This window comes from Bos indicus, chromosome 18 (genome assembly GCF_029378745.1).
Source record: "Bos indicus isolate NIAB-ARS_2022 breed Sahiwal x Tharparkar chromosome 18, NIAB-ARS_B.indTharparkar_mat_pri_1.0, whole genome shotgun sequence".
Taxonomy (NCBI): domain Eukaryota; kingdom Metazoa; phylum Chordata; class Mammalia; order Artiodactyla; family Bovidae; genus Bos; species Bos indicus.
The window spans coordinates 60,655,823-60,672,210 of record NC_091777.1 but is presented as its reverse complement, the minus strand read 5'-3'; the positions used below and the strand labels follow the sequence as shown (position 1 = coordinate 60,672,210).

The following is a 16,388-nucleotide window of genomic DNA, read 5'->3' as shown; positions in this document are numbered from 1 at the left end:
GCTGCAGTACATGGGGTCGCAAAGAGTTAGACACGACTGAGTGACTGAACTGAACTATCTTTTACCCTTTGACCTTTATCTGGCTGTGTGTGTGCACATGCTCAGTCATGTCTGATTCTTTGTGACCTCACTGACTGTAGCCTGCCACGCTCCTCTATCCATGGGATTTTCCAGGCAAGTGTACTGGTATGCATTGCCATTTCCTTCTCCAGGGGATCTTCCCAACCCAGGGATCCAACACCAGTCTCCTGCATTGTCAGGTGGATTCTTTACCATTGAGCTACCTGGGAAGCCCTTATCTGGCTACTGAAGTGAAAGTGTTAGTTGCTCAATCGCATCTACTCTTTGAGCCTGGAGTGTCCTCCAGGCTCCTTTATCCATGGAATTCTTCAGGCCAAGAATACTGGAGTGGCTTGCCATTCCCTTCTCCAGAGGATTTTCCAGACCCAGGGATTGAAGCCGGGTCTCTTGCACTGCAGGTAGATTCTTTACCATCTGAGCCAGGTGTGACAAATAAGACTATTTCTTGTCATACCAACCATATGAAGGGAAATCTCTGGTGAGAGAGTACAAAACACGTATATGCAAAATGCCTCAACACCTTAATGTGAAGCCTGGGTTGAGCCCCACTCAGAGAAGACAAGCCCAGCACACCTCCCACTTTTCTTTTCTAGCTTCACTGACGTATATTTGATAAGTAGCAATGATGTACATATGAGGCATACAATATGATTATCTGACAGATGTATACACTTTGTACTAATTATCACAATAATTTACACTTCCATCAACTCACAATTACCAGTGTGTGTCTGTGTTGTAAGAACATTTAAGTTTTACTTTCTCAGCAAATCCCAAATATACAGTATTAACTACAGTCAGCATACTGTACCTTAGATGTACATGTTGTACTTATTCATTTAACAACTGAACTGTTTGTAACTTTTGGCCAGTATCTCTCCAACTACCTCACCACCCACGTCCTCAAAAACCTTTATATTCTGTAGCTCTATGAGTTTGACATTTCAACCTTCCATATATGTGTGTCTTTTTCAACCACAGTTATGTCAGAAATAGTAACAGTGTTATAGCCACTCAGTAAGCAAACTCACTCAAAAGGACAGCAGGAATAGTGGAGTGCAGCTGATTACATCGGTGGGGCCGAGGCAGAGTTTCCTCCTTAGCCAAGGACCCCGACCGATTTTTGGGACAACCCTTTATACCCAAAGTATACATGTCCAAGCCCACATGCCCAAATTCTCTAAAGTCCACTCTGGACAATGTTAGTAAGAGATGCAATCAGGTTACAGCCATAAATTTACATTCTAAAGCTACCTGAACATACAATTTAGTGTACATCAGTTAGCATTATTAAGATTACATTGTGGACACTGCATTCCTTCTGGCTCTGGGAGGTCTAGGTACGGGGTCTGCCCGGTCTGGTTTTTATCCACCCGGGAGGCCTGCTCAGCTGTTGCTATTTTTTCTCTATGGCCTTCCAGGTGTGCAGTCCGAAGTTCACCAAGAGTGTAAGATGGAGTTCTTTTTCCTTTAAAAATGGAGTCAGTCCAGTCAGGGCAACCTGCTCCTTTCCTTCCAACAGCAATGCCAGAATGCTATAATAATAATTTACGGCTGACATAAATCTCTATATACATTGTCAACAGACATTCTGGTTGTTTCTACATCTGGGTTGTTGAAAACAATGCAGTAATGTTCTGCTGCTGCTGCTAAGTCGCTTCAGTCGTGTCCGACTCTGTGCGACCCCATAGACGGAAACCCACCAGGCTCCCCTGTCCCTGGGATTCTCCAAGCAAGAACAATGGAGTGGGTTGCCATTTCCTTCTCCAGTGCATGAAAAGTGAAAAGTGAAAGGGAAGTCGCTCAGTCGTGTCCGACTCTTAGCGACCCCATGGACTACAGCCTACCAGGCTCGTCCATCCATGGGATTTTCCAGGCAAGAGTACTGGAGTGGGGTGCCATTGCCTTCTCCGCAATAATGTTCACTGGAGTGCAAATATTTCCCTCACTAGAATGACTGTTTCCTTTGGATATCTAGTCTCGGATGGGTTTCATAGATTGTGGGCCCGTTCTTTATTTAATTTATAGAGTAGACTCCATATCATTTTGCTAAGAGCTGAATCAATTACATTCCCACCAACAGAGGCTGGTGGCGATTCTAGGGAAGTCGAAATTGAATGCACCAAGATTTATTCCAAGCTTCAAAAAGAATTAAATGCAAAAAAAAAAAAAAAAAAAAAGGAGAGAGCAAAGTGAATCGATTAGGAAAAAAAAAAAAAAACACTTTTAATTTTCCTTCAAAGAGGCACCATGCAGTGACAGAGTCAATCATTTCTTGCCCCACTTCTCTTCCCTGTCCTGTGTCTCAAGCCAGAAAAGGAAAGGGAGTGACCCACAGCTGGGAGGAAGACGCGGCCTCTCCAGGGGGCCGAGAGGGCAAGGCTGCGGAGGCGGGAAACCACCTCGCAGAAGAGGACTTTACAGGGGGGTGGGGGGGCGGGTAGGGGACGGAGAGAGTAAAGGGAAAGAGTGAAGGGGATTTTAAAAGTGAAGGAAAAGAGGCAAAGGCGGTGTCTACGTGGACCAAAGGCAGAAAAGCCGAGGGCTCGGGAACCCTCCTCACGGCGATTTCAACCCCGAAGGACAACACCACACCTTTGAAAGCAACCTCTGGATATACTCGGGGTGTTTTAGGTCCGTCGATATTCTCAAGAAGTCGAAGGTAGTGTAAGGTGGACAAAGAACTTCAAATTTACAGTACAAAGGAAAAACACGCCCCAGGCAACTCAAACTCTACGCCGAGTTCTTCACTTTAGATTCTTGAATAAACTGCGCAGGCGCGAAGTTAGAGACCGTGTTTCCGGGGGCGGGACCAGGGCGGAGGGCTATCGGGGATGGGCGGGGCGAGTGAGCTCTCCTCCTCGCAGAGTTCGCCGGGATGAGGTGTATGGATTGGGGAGGAGGTAAGTGAACTCCGGGCGCTTTGAAACTGCTGATATTAAGTTACTATCTAGAACAGTTTTGTGGTAAAAGCTTGGAGATGTGTGGGCCCCTAACGTCGGAAATGATCTTTTCTGCTAACAAGTTGAAAACGGTTTCAGTAAAAAGCTATTTTTTTTACAGCAGTTTTCCCCCGTGCCCCTCCTGCGTGTGTGCTACTGCGTTTCAGTCGTTGTGGGACTCTTTGCGACCCCGTGGACTGTAGCCCTCCAGGCTCCTCTGTCCATGGGATTCTCCACCAAGAATACTAGAGTGAGTTGCCATGCCCTTCTCCAGGGTTCCTCCTGAGGCTCAAGCAATTAAGAGGTTGAAACGTGGGTTTCCAAGCATTTGCTGCGTGGCAGTGGTTGGATCGGGAACATTAACTGCAGTTAGAATCAATTTAAACAGTTTGAGGAAACAAGATCTGGGCTTCCCTAGTACAAACTAGAATGAGAAATACAAAATTCTCCCTAGGCATTTCGTACTGACATCCTGCAGAACAGCTCTTGCGTTTCTATTCCCCAGTTAGCCAGCAGACCAAACTCAACACTCTGCTCAGTTCCAGAGACTCAGGGACAAAACCTGGTGTCTGAGACTGGAGAACTACGGCATGTTATAATGTCCCTCATTAACAACATTTTGTTGTTGTTATAAATTGCGTTGTTCTTTCTTTGGGCTAGAGTGTTTTGTCTTTTTAAACCAACTTGTCCCACCCAGTTTTATATACTTTACGTCTCTGTATAAGTGTAAGTTGTTCAGCATAATGTGCTAATTTATGTATATTGAAATAATTACCACAACTTTAGTATCCATCATCTCATACATAACATTTCTTTTTAGGAGAATTACATTATTCATTAAAATGCCTGCTCTACTCCTTAAAAATTTTGGTTGCATCCTGCGACTTATGCGATGTTAGTCCCCCAACAAGGGACCTGCATCCCTTGCACTAGAAGGCAGATTTTAAACTTATTTTTTAAAGTGAAGGATAATTGCTTTACAGAATTTTGTTGTTTTCTGCCAAATATCAACATGAATCAGGCACAGTTGTACATGTCCCCGCCCTCTTGAATCTCCCTCCTCTCTCTCCCCTCTGGGTTGATACAGAGCCTGTTTGAGTTCCCTGAGACACACAGCAAATTCCCATTTTCCCTTACATATGGTAATGTAAGTTTCCATGTTACTCTCTCCATCTCACCCTCTGCTCACCTCTCCCTGTGTCCCTACGTTTGTTCTCTATGTCTGTTTCCCCATTGCTGCCTTGCAAATAAATTCATCAATACCATCTTCCTAGATCCCATATATATGCATTCAGTTCAGTTGCTCAGTCGTGTCCAGCTGTTTGTAACCCCATGAACCACAGCACATCAGGCCTCCCTGTCGATCACCAACTCCCAGAGTTTACCCAAACTTATGTCCATTGAGTCGGTGATGCCATCCAACTATCTCATCCTCTGTCGTCCCCTTCTCCTCCTGCTCCCAATCCCTCCCAGCATCAGGGTCTTTTCAAATGAGTCAGTTCTTCGCATCAGGTGGCCAAAGTATTGGAGTTTCAGCTTCAACATCAGTCCTTCCAATGAACACGCAGGACTGATCTCCTTTAGGATGGACTGGTTGGATTTCCCTGCAAGTCCAAGGGACTCAAGAGTCTTCTCCAACACCACAGTTCAAAAGCATCAATTCTTTGGTGCTCAGCTTTCTTCAGAGTCCAACTCTCACATCCATACATGACTACCAGAAAAACCATACCCTTGACTAGACGGACCTTTGCTGACAAAGTAATGTCTCTGCTTTTTAATATGCTGTCTAGGTTGGTCATAACTGTCCTCCCAAGGAGTAAGCGTCTTTTAATTTCATGGCTGCAATCACCATCTGCAGTGATCTTGGAACCCCCCAAAATAAAGTCAACCACTGTTTCCCCATCTATTTGCCATAAAGTGATGGAACCGGATGCCATGATCTTAGTTTTCTGAATGTTGAACTTTAAGCCAACTTTTTCACTCTCCTCTTTCACTTTCATCAAGAGGCTCTTTAGTTCTTCATTTTCTGCCATTAGGGTGATCATCTGCATATCTGAGGTTATTGGTATTTCTCCCGGCAATCTTGATTCCAGCTTGTGCTTCTTCCAGCCCAGCGTTTCTCATGATGTACTCTGCATATAAGTTAAATAAGCAGGGTGACAATTTACAGCCTTGATGGACTCCTTTCCCAATTTGGAACCAGTCTGTTGTTCCATGTTCAGTTCTAACTGTTGATTCCTGACCTGCATACAGGTTTCTCAAGAGGCAGGTCAGGTGGTCTGGTATTCCCATCTCTCAGAATTTTCCAGTTTATTGTGATCCACACAGTCAAAGGCTTTGTCATAAAGCAGAAATAGATGTTTTTCTGGAACTCTCTTGGTTTTTCGATGATCCAGCGGATGTTGGCAATTTGATCTCTGGTTCCTCTGCCTTTTCTAAAACCAGCTTGAACATCTGGAAATTCACGGTTCACATATTGCTGAAGCCTGGCTTGGAGAATTTTGAGCATTACTTTACTAGCGTGTGAGATGAGTGCAATTGTGTGGTAGTTTGAGCATATATGCGTTAGTATATGCTATTTATCTCTCTCTTTCTGACTTACATCACTCTGTATAATAGGCTCTAGGTTCATCCACCTCATTAGAACTGACTCAAATTGCATTCCTTTTTATGGCTGGAATTCTCTGGTGGCTCAGATGGTAAAGTCTGCCTGCAAAGTGGGAGACCAGAGTTTGATCCCTGGCTCAGAAAGATCTCCTGAAGAAGAAAATGGCAACCCACTCCAGTATTCTTGCCTGGAAAACTCCATGGACAGAGGAGCCTGGTGGGCTCCAGTCCATAGAATTGCAAAGAGTCGGACACGACTGAATGACTTTAGTTTCTTTATGGTTGAGTAATATTCCAATTTGTGTATGTACAACTTCTTTATCCATTCATCCATTGATGGACATCTAGGTTGCTTCCATGTTCTAGCTATTGTAAATAGTGCTGCAATGAATATTGGGGTATATCTTTTTCAATTTTGGTTTCCTCAGGGTATATGCCTAGCAGTGGGATTGCTGGGTCATATGGTGGTGGAAGGCAGATTCTTAACCACTGGTCCATCAGGAAGTCCCTCTTTCTCTTTTTGTTCCCCTCTACTGGTGTTCCTGCCCTATTTCAAACCTCACACGGGTCCTACTTACTCTACTCATTTCCCCTCTTACTGCATTTTCCCCTCAACCTTTGACTGCCCCATCTTGTTTTTGCCTTTCTTTCCCATCTCTGCTCCCTCTCTGCTTTTGGAGGTACACCTCACCTATCCATGTTATGCTCACTTCCACCTCATTCTCTGGCACCCCCAGGTGACTATGCATCAAATTTCCTGCTTTCTTTCTTCCTCTGCTCCTCCAATTGCTAATTTTCTCTCCTGGGGTCCCAGTGCTCTGAATGCCAAGTTTCCAACTCCTTAATCCTCACCACTGTTGCTCTCCCTCCTATCACTGATTCAGGACTCCTCTCCCTACATTGCTCTTCTACCCCTGCAGATCCTGTTTCCATTACTACTTTTATAAAACTGACTTTCAAGGCTCAATTTCTTTTATGTTACTGTCTCTTTGCAAGATCCCCAGCCATCACCGTCTGTATTCTCATTGGTTCCCTTCATTCTTTTCAGCTGTTTTTCTGTGTCCTTCTGTCTCTGCTTCTTCTACACCCTCTTGCCTACATATTTCCAGGGATGTGACTGAATAACATGCCTGCCTTCAAGAACATTTTCCTATTGAGTTGAATTGGACACAGAAAAACAATGACTGTCACATGGCTGGCCTGGGGCACCTCCACAGGGGGATGAAAGGAAGGTCTGACCAAACGGGGAGGCCTAAGAGGAAGGACTGCTCTGAGGAGACGCAAGAAGAGGGGCTGGGAAAGAGGGGGGCCTCAGGGGCAGGCTCTCCAGGATCAGGGAGAGAACGTGGCATGTCCTGCCACCCTCCAAGGGTGGATAGGGCGAGGCTGGGGGATTGTTCCCAAAAGTTCTCCAATGCTGAATAGAAATACGGTGACAGAGTTTTGGAGTAGAAAAAAGTAGCTTTATTACTTTGCCAGGTAAAGGGGGAACACAGTAGGCCAATGTGTCAAAAACTGTGCCCCTGCTTCCTGGGAAGTTGGAAGAGGTCTTAAGGTTTTCAGGGTTTTTTTTTTTTTTTTTTCCCCCAGGTGGAAAATGGGGCTGAAAAAAAGAATGAGGGCTGGTGTGGTCTTGCATTCTTCTCCCCTTCCTGGGTGAATTGAGATCATCACAGCTGGCATGAGGCGATTCAAGAACAGGTTCTGGTGGTCTCTGAGGTCATCGTCCCATGACATTCTTTTTGGAATGAAGAATGCTCCGAGAGGGAAGTAATGTTTTCTTGGAAGGATAAATGCCAAGTGTAGCTAGAGGGCATCATTTTCAGATTGCAAATAAGCAAGAAAGAGAGGGAGAACAAACATCTCCCTCTCTTATGGGATGAAGAGAAAAAGGACTGTATGTGGGCTAACATAATGGGGTGCCTCATTTAGTTTCTGCTACAGCAGGAGCAGAGGTAGTACAGTTTGAAGAAGCAAAATGTTTGACCTATGTGGAAGAAAAGCCAAGGGCAGGGACCAGCCCCAGGATGAATTTAAATCCAAAGGAAAACAAGTCTTCTTTTCTCTGTAACATGCCGTGCCTCTGTATGTCAGTACATCACTGGGAAATGGCAGGATGACTCCCAGGCATTTGTCAATGGAGATTGTCTCCTTCTGACAAATTCACCATTACGAATTATCCAAAGACTTAAAAGAGTGGAACTTTGACTAAAGATGGTGCCACACTCACTTATCAGGTTTCTCTCTAGTATGAATTCAGTTGATGCTTTGCAAGGGCTGGCAACTCATAAAAGATTTTGCATAACTCAATACATTTGTAAAGTTTTTCTCCAGTATGAATTCTCTGGTAAACTGTAAGGTTTCCCTTGTGATTAAAGACCTTGCCACACTCACTGCATTTGGAAGGCTTTTCTGCCATATGAATTTGTGGATAGTAAAACTAGTAAAAAAGGGTTGTCTTCTCAAGAAAGACCCTGTCACACCCATATTACGTTTGTAAGGTTTCTATTATGAATTCTTGGGTGACTCACAAGGTTTGTTTTGACAAAAGATACTTATTACATTTGTAAGGTTTCTCTCTAGTATGAATTTCCTGATGAAGTCCAAGGGCTTCAGTGAAAGACTCTGCCACATACATGATATTTATATGGCTCTGCCTCCTGCATGGATTATCTCATGTCTGCTGATACCTGAGGAAGAATGAAAGGCTTTCCCACAGACACTACATTTTTAAGGGTTCTCTCCAGTATGAATGCTCCCATGAATTACAAGGTCTGGATTTCAGCTAAACATCTTAGCATACATGTCACATTTCTGTAATTTCTCTCCTGTATGGATTATTTGATGTCGACTGAGGGTTGAGCTCTGACTAAATGTTTTACCACAGTCATTACATCTGTAAGGTTTCTCTCCAGTATGAATTCTATGATGAATTGAAAGCTTTCTTTTTTGACTAAAGACCTTGTCACACTCATTGCATTTGTAAGGTTTCTCTCCGGTATGAATTCTTTGATGAATTACAAGGTCAGAATTTTGGCTAAAGACCTTGCCACATACATCACATTGATGCAATTTCTTTCCTGTATGGACTATCCTATGTCGACTGAGGATTGAGCTCTGATTAAAGGTTTTACCACACTCATTACATTTGTAAGGTTTCTCTCCAGTGTGAATTCTTTGATGAACTGAAAGCTTTCCTTTTGTACTAAAGAACTTGCCACACTCATTACATTTGTAAGGTTTCTCTCCAGTATGAATTCTTTGATGAATGACAAGATCTGAATTTCGGCTAAAGACCTTGCCACATACATCACATATGTGTAATTTCTTTCCTATATGGATTCTCGGATGACTCCTGAAATTTGAGCCCTGATGAAGCTTTTTGCCACACTCATACAATTTGTAAGGCCTTACCCTGTGTGGGATCTGGTTTTGCATCAGTATGGAAGGATCCATAAAGTCACTCCCATATATATTATAAATATTGGTTTGGAGAGTAGGAGAAACTATTTGAAGAGGTGAAAATGAGGAGCTACTGTTGACATACTTATCAGCTTGATCAAATGCAATTTTCTGTTGATGTTTAAACATACGTAGTTCATCCTGAAGGCTTAACACAAGTCTATTTCCAGTACGGTTGTTTACTGCATCCCTTCTACCATGCTGACTTCTACTATCAGTGACATCTTGGTTAAGGGATGTACGGATATTTTTGTAATTTCTTTCATCATCTCTCCACTGAAACCTGAAGTCATTCATGTTCTCCTGAATTTCTGGGACGTTAAAATGTTTGGTTTCCGGGATTTCATTTCTTCCCCAAATCACTGTTCGGCATACTCCTCCTCTATCAGTGTGTGATTTTAGTTGTAATTTCCAGATGTATAGATGAGAAATATCTGTAAGATATAAAGAACCATAGATATCCTATTCATTACACTGCATGAATATAAGTTTCAGGTTGAATATAAGATATTAAATAAAAGTAATACTTCAAACAGTTATGAAACTTCTCAACCATGTTAAATTTTTGAGGAACAATAAATAGGATTCTCCACTACACTTCTGGTGTATTATGAAGTGGCCAGGCCAAATCATCTGAAGAAAGGGCATGTTTAAATTCCTGAGGCTACATTATGAAGCTTTTCATGCCTGAGTCAACATGACTTTGAGCTCAGTTAAGCAAGGTAGGGGATTTCAAAAGGCAAACAAGGGTAAATCCAAAGATACCTTCCCAACTTTTAGAGGCAAGTTACCCTTACCCACAGAGAGCAGGTTCCTGAAGGTGTCCAACATCACATCCACATATAAGGCCTTCTGAGCAGGGTCTAGGCATTCCCACTCTTCTGGAGAGAAGTGGATGGCCACATCATTCAATGTCAACTGTGACTTAAAGTTAAAAAAAAAAAAATTTTCACCAAGGCCATGAGGAGAGTTCCTATTTCCATACAAAATGAATAGAGGTAAAAGATCAATTAAGTTGAAGAATGTATTCTGACAGAGCCATGGAAAGGCACTTAGAGCTACTTGTATGTCTAATTTTAATTTCCTGTGCTTTGTCATTGAGATTATGATAGCTTCCAAATAGAAGTAGATTTCTCATTTTTGTGGGCAATACATGAAATATATACAAATAATAATTCAACACCAGGTTGTCTATGTGGAAGGGCTAGATATGTTGGACACACTGAGAATTATCAAACTTGGATATAAAGGAATATGAGTGGTGTTTTCAGAGATGACAAAGTCCACAGTAGTTTTAAAGAAAGTTCAAAACCTCCAAAGATGATGCTGATGATGACAGCAGCAAAGACAAACAACATTTGAATACTTCGTATATACTATGCGTTACTCTAAATGTTTAACATTTTTAACTTGTTAGCAACATCACAGCTCATTAAAGAATTTTTTACCATCTTACAGAGGAGAAAACTGTCAGAGACACTGAAAAACTTGACTCAGGTCAAGAACCTAATGAATCATCTAGTAAGCACCTGAACTACCATGTTTGGGTTCTAGAACTGAAGCTGAAAAATCAAAAGTAATGAGCATTAAAAATTCATTGACAGATGACTCCCTGAGAAAATTTGAAAGAAGTTCAAGATGAACAACATGGATCAGCCTAAGAGGTCATTATACAAGTGTGCACACACGCACACATACACAAAATGTTAGCAATCTTATTATTATTTAAACTGTGAACATGGTAGTATAGGAAAAAAAATCAAGGCCAGAGAACATGTTAAAAATACACTGTCGACTGCAAAACGATGAACATGTTAAAAATACACTGTCGACTGCAAAACGATGAACATGTTAAAAATACACTGTCGACTGCAAAACGATGAACATGTTAAAAATACACTGTCGACTGCAAAACGATGAACATGTTAAAAATACACTGTCGACTGCAAAACGATGAACATACTAAAAATACACTGTCGACTGCAAAACGATGAACATACTAAGAACATACTAAAAATACACTGTCGACTGCAAAACGATGAACATACTAAGAACATAATAAAAATACACTGTCGACTGCAAAACGATGAACATACTAAAAATACACTGTCAACTGCAAAAGGATGAACATACTAAAAATACACTGTTGACTGCAAAACGATGAACATACTAAAAATACACTATTGACTGCAAAACGATGAACATATTAAAAACACACTATCAACCGCAAAACGATATGATAGTTTTAAAATCATGATCTCTTTTTTTTTTTAATCATGAAAAGTGAAAGTCACTCAGTCATGTCCTACTCTTTGTGACCCCATGGACTGTAGCCTGCCAGGCTCCTCTGTCCATGGAATTCTCCAGGTCAGAATACTGGAGTGGGTAGCTGTTCCCTTCTCCAGGGGATCTTCCGAACCTAAGGATCGAGCCCAGGTATCCCACATTGCAGGTGGATTCTTCACCATCTGAGCCACCAGGGAAGCCCCAAATCATGACATCGTTTATCTAAACCATGGACATGCACATCCATACACCTATGCATACAGGTCAACACTAAAATAACTGAGTAGTCTCCTGACAGTTTTTCAGTCTATTTTTTCAGTATTGGTTTTATTTACATGCATTCTAAGATCCTTCAGACAATGAAAATGTACAAATTGTACTCAATTGAGTTTCCCAAAAAGATTCTACACTAGGATACTAAAAAAAACTAGTACAGACATAACACTGATTCAAAAATTTTAAAGTTATTACTGTTATACATTATTTTAAGATAACAGATAAAATCACAATAATAAACTTGAGATTCTTGAAGCATTAAAAAAAGACAAATAATATTGAAAAATATATTATTATTAAAAAAGAACATTTTACCAAATGTCATGATTAAAAGGAAACTCCAAATGCATTCCTTTGAAGTTCCAGTAGAGCGAAGTGGGTTGGCCAGAGCTCCTGCCTTTCACCACTGTACAGGGTGCCTGAGAGGAGACCATGAGAGGAAGTGACCAGAAGAAAACAGACAGCTAGAGCGACAGAGTAATCTAAAGACAAGAAAGGCAAAAAGTGAAAAGAAGGAAAAAGATATTCTATCCTATAGAGAGCAGGAGTGACTGCACAGTATCAGAAAAATAAACAGAAAAACTGACACAAGAGACAAAGGACATCACATAATCATAAAAGGGTCGATTCCACAAGAAGATGCAACAATTAATAAATATGTACTGAGGGAAGGCACTAGGTAAGGATGAACGTACAGGTGTCAAGAAAGAACACCTCAGAATCAGAAAGAAATCCAAAGAGAGGCATTTCAAGAAGGACAGACTGAAGCATCAACTAAGACTATGACTTCACCTGAGAAACAGCCATCCTTTACTGTCCTCTTCCTCCTCTTCTTATGGGCTTCTTACTCAGACAACTTGCATCTTTAGAGGTCAAGCTTCAAAGCTGAAAACAGGCTGTTTAATGGTTAGAATAAACATACTCCCTCTTCCTCTGCTGCAACCACACACACAGGGAAGATCTCACCATGTGGATTAAGAGTCCTGTGCTCCCCACTGTCACAGGAGGGACTCAGGACAGTAAACTCCCCCACAGAGACCAACCAGTCACTTTTCCCACACTTTTCATCAGATCTCCCCACCCTCCTGAGGCTGCTATGCCACACAGTAGCAGTGGGCACCTGAGCTGACCTGACAACCCCCTTCAGGTCACAGACCAGGCCCTGGTCCATCCCCACGCAGAACAGAGCACCTCCTCCTCAGGCTAGATCTCAGTCCTCAGAAACAGGAGGACTCACAGTCCTGATGTTCAGTGACAAGTCCAGACTGGAATCACAGGGGCAATTAAATAGTATTGAAATCTCGCCACATACCCACGGTCTTAAGAATTTGTGGTCAAAGTGTATAAAATATGTCTATACAAATGACTCATTGATCTACTATGAAGCCTGGATTGAGTACCACTAACAGAAGATTAAGCCCAACACATCTCCCACTTTTTCTTTTTCTTCTCCAGCTTTATTGAGATATAAAAGATGAATGAAAATGGAACAAGTGATTCTCTGACAAACATATACACTGGGAATAATTATCACAATCAAGTAATCCATACTTCCATCAACCCAAAATTACCATTCTGTGAGACTATGTAGTGAGAGCATGTAATTCTTTCTAGGAAAATTTCAAGTATATAGAAACACACTGTTGATGAGAATTCAAGCTGGTGCAGCCACTGTGGAAAGTTCCTCAGAAAACTGAAAACAGAATTACCATACAATTTAGCAATCCCACTCCAAGGCATATAAACCGCACCAAATTATACCTCAAAAAGATTCATGCACCCCTATGTTTATAGCAGCAATATTTATAATACCCAAGACAAGGAAAAACTAAACGTCCACCAACAGATGTGTAAATAAAGAAGATATGGTACATATATACAATGAAATATTACTCAGCCATATAAAGAATGAAAGAATGCCATCTGCCACAATATAGACGGACCTAGAGATTATTATAAAGTGAAAGAAGTCAGAGAGAGGCAAATATATGATTATCATTCATTTCTAAAATCTTAAAAAAATGAAACAAGTGAACTGACTTACAAAACAGAAATAAGACTCACAGACTTAGAAACAAAATTATGGTTACCAAAGGGGAATGCAGGGGGGAATAAAATAGAAGGTTGGGATTAATATATAAACACTACTATATATAACGCAGATAACTAATATAGACATACTGTATAGTACAGGGAACTAACTCAATACTCTGTGATAATCTATGTGGGAAAAGAATCTGAAAAACAATCAACATGTATATGTACAACTAAATCACTTTGCTGTACACCTAAAACTAACAAAACCTTGTAAATCAACTATACTCAAATAGGAAAAGAAAGAAATCAGTTGTGAGCAAATTTCTTCATTATGGATGGGCTCTGTTGCAAAAATTCTCCAAGTTAATCAAGCCCATGTTTCAGAGAACTTGCAGAAAATAGCCAAGAGGGACCTGAGGGAAACACCTTCATATCACCTCAGAGTTCACAATTTTACTAGCTCACAGGAAGAGGAAGAAAACAATACAAGGCTAACCCGTAAAACTAAATTTTGACTGTTAGTACAGAAGATCATTGACATTTCTGCCAACTACTCATCAACATATTCTAAAATTAGGTGCCTGCCTGCATCCTAAATAGCTTTGGTTGTGTCCAACTCTTTGAGACCCTATAGACTGTAGCCTCCCAGGCTCTTTTGTGCATGGGATTTCTCCAGGCAAGAATACTGGAGTGGGTTGCCAGTCCCTCCTCCTAAAATTATGTACTACTTACCAAAGAAACTACATACATAAGAAGAGAAGAAGCCATTCATGCCAGGAAAAAAATCTGAAACAAATTTTAAAAGCCATAACTGGACACATATCAATGTTACAACTCAATGATCCATATCAAAACAACCTATCACCCATTTGGATCCAGTTTTCCCCCACCTGCACTACTAGGTGTTTCCATTTTACTCTGTTTACCTGCCTCCCTGTTTCATTGGTCGCGTGTATTTTTTGCTCTCCTCTGCTCTCCTGCTGTTTCTGGCCTCCTCTTTGTTTTTTCCCTCACACCTGTCCTGCCCCTCTGTGCAAGCTGTTCTGCCTCTTGAGGCTTTCTCCCACCCTTTCTGACTGTCATAAAATTTCTGTGTGTTTCTGCCTCTTTATTCCCCCATCTCCGCTCCTTCTCAGCCCTCCGGATACACTGCCTTCCTCCTCAGAGACCCCAGGTGGCGATGCTTCCTTCCAGCTCCTTCTTTCCCTTTGCTCTTCTTGTCACCCTCTGTCCACTTTTTCTCCCAGCACCACATGGCTCTGAAGGCCAAGGTTCCAACTCTTGTAACATTTCCTATTACTCTTTTCATGAAATGACCGTCCTCTGGGATCCCGCCTTCTCACGCTGATCCGGGTTCCCTTCCTTATGCTGCCCTGCAATCTTGCAGATGCGACGTCCCACTTTCAGGTTACTGCTTCTTCGCGTGTCTCTCAGCGACCCTCTACGTTCCCACTCGTTTTCCCTCACTCTTTTCCCTTCAGGTTTTCTACTTCTCCCTCGGTCTCTCCTTTTCCAGATACTCCCTCACCCAAGTACAAAATGCCCGCCTTCCGGAAAGGACCACTTTCTAACGGGGGATGGAGAGATCCTGGGGACCGAAGAGCATGGGTATCACACGACCCGCCCAGCTCACCTTCCCCCAGGCGAAGGCAGAAGACGCGGCCTCTGCGGCAGCAGAGCGGCGGGCGCTGCCTCCAGAGACCGAGTTCAAGGTTGGGGGGCGCAAATCCACCCCGCGGACGAGTATTTTACATGGGGTGAGGGTGGGGCGGGGGGGTCAGTAGAGGATTTTATGAAGGAAAGAGTCTTGAAAGGCAGTGTCTACGTGGGACGAAAGCAGAAAAGTCAGGGCAAGGACCGGCCCAGAGCGACTTCAAACCAAAAAGAAAACATACCGGACCCGAAACGGCGAAGTCCAGATTTTCTGGGGCGGAGGGCCGGGTCCTGGCATGTTAGATCCCTAGCGACTCCCACACCTTGAGGACTAGGGGTACCGCACAGCACAAGTTCACGGTAGAAAGAAGAAACTTACCTCAGGACCATGACCTTGGCTGCGAGCCCTCCACCTTCCGGGTCATTAGGCTGGGCTCCTCGGGTTAGAGGCCGGGTTTCCGAGGCGGGGCCTACCGGCAAGGGGCGGAGCGAGGAAAAAGCCTAGCCCTGTGCCCTGTAAACTGGAGGGACTGGGAGAACGGAGGAGTTGGCTGCTTCAAGTTGTATACAGAGCTACTGCGAATCTGCATTAAAAATCTTTTTTCCTACTTCCGTGACCCCCCCCCCCCCCAGGTTCTTGTTTCTATGGAACATGTGAATAATAAAAATTGTTGACAAAAACAAACATTTTTAAAGCACCCACACACATGCGTGCACACGTACACTCCTTGGTCTCATCATTCGGGTCCGGGTCAGGATTGCCCTGGGGCGCCCCCTCCCTGAACTCCGCAGGCGAGCCTTTACAGCTCGACTTTGCTTGCCATAATAGGCCTGTGGCCGGTGCCTCCCGCAGCAGAGGCTTCCAGGGTCCTATTCCCCATAGGTGCTGAAGAGATGGAGTCTGGTTTCCAAAACCGTAGGCACGAACACCTGTTTATCCTTTGGAGGAGCTCCTTTATGTCCATCTTCTAGTCTTTTATTCTCTCTTGATTTCTATAACAGAATTTCCATATGACAATACTGGCTCTAATTAACATGTGTGGT

At 42.7% G+C, this 16,388-nt stretch overlaps 1 protein-coding gene across 6 annotated transcripts in view; it reads right to left on the bottom strand.

Moving 5' to 3' along the window:
- Positions 1–5,348: 5,348 nt before the first annotated feature.
- Positions 5,349–16,388, bottom strand: part of LOC109572022 (zinc finger protein 813-like) — a 33,428-nt gene continuing 22,388 nt past the window's right edge. Inside the window, exons 2-5 of one of the 6 annotated variants that reach the window (XM_070771605.1) lie at positions 12,447–12,539; positions 11,970–12,073; positions 9,890–10,016; positions 5,349–9,526 (exon numbers count right to left, since the gene is read on the bottom strand). In XM_070771605.1, coding sequence (XP_070627706.1) covers positions 8,412–9,526; positions 9,890–9,923 — 1,149 coding nt within the window. In that variant the 5' untranslated portion in view covers positions 9,924–10,016; positions 11,970–12,073; positions 12,447–12,539 and the 3' untranslated portion in view covers positions 5,349–8,411. Of the gene's footprint in view, positions 9,527–9,889; positions 11,919–11,969; positions 12,551–16,388 lie in introns of those variants that run through there. The other 5 variants (XM_019978556.2, XM_070771604.1, XM_070771607.1 and 2 more) reach the window with 5 other exon arrangements.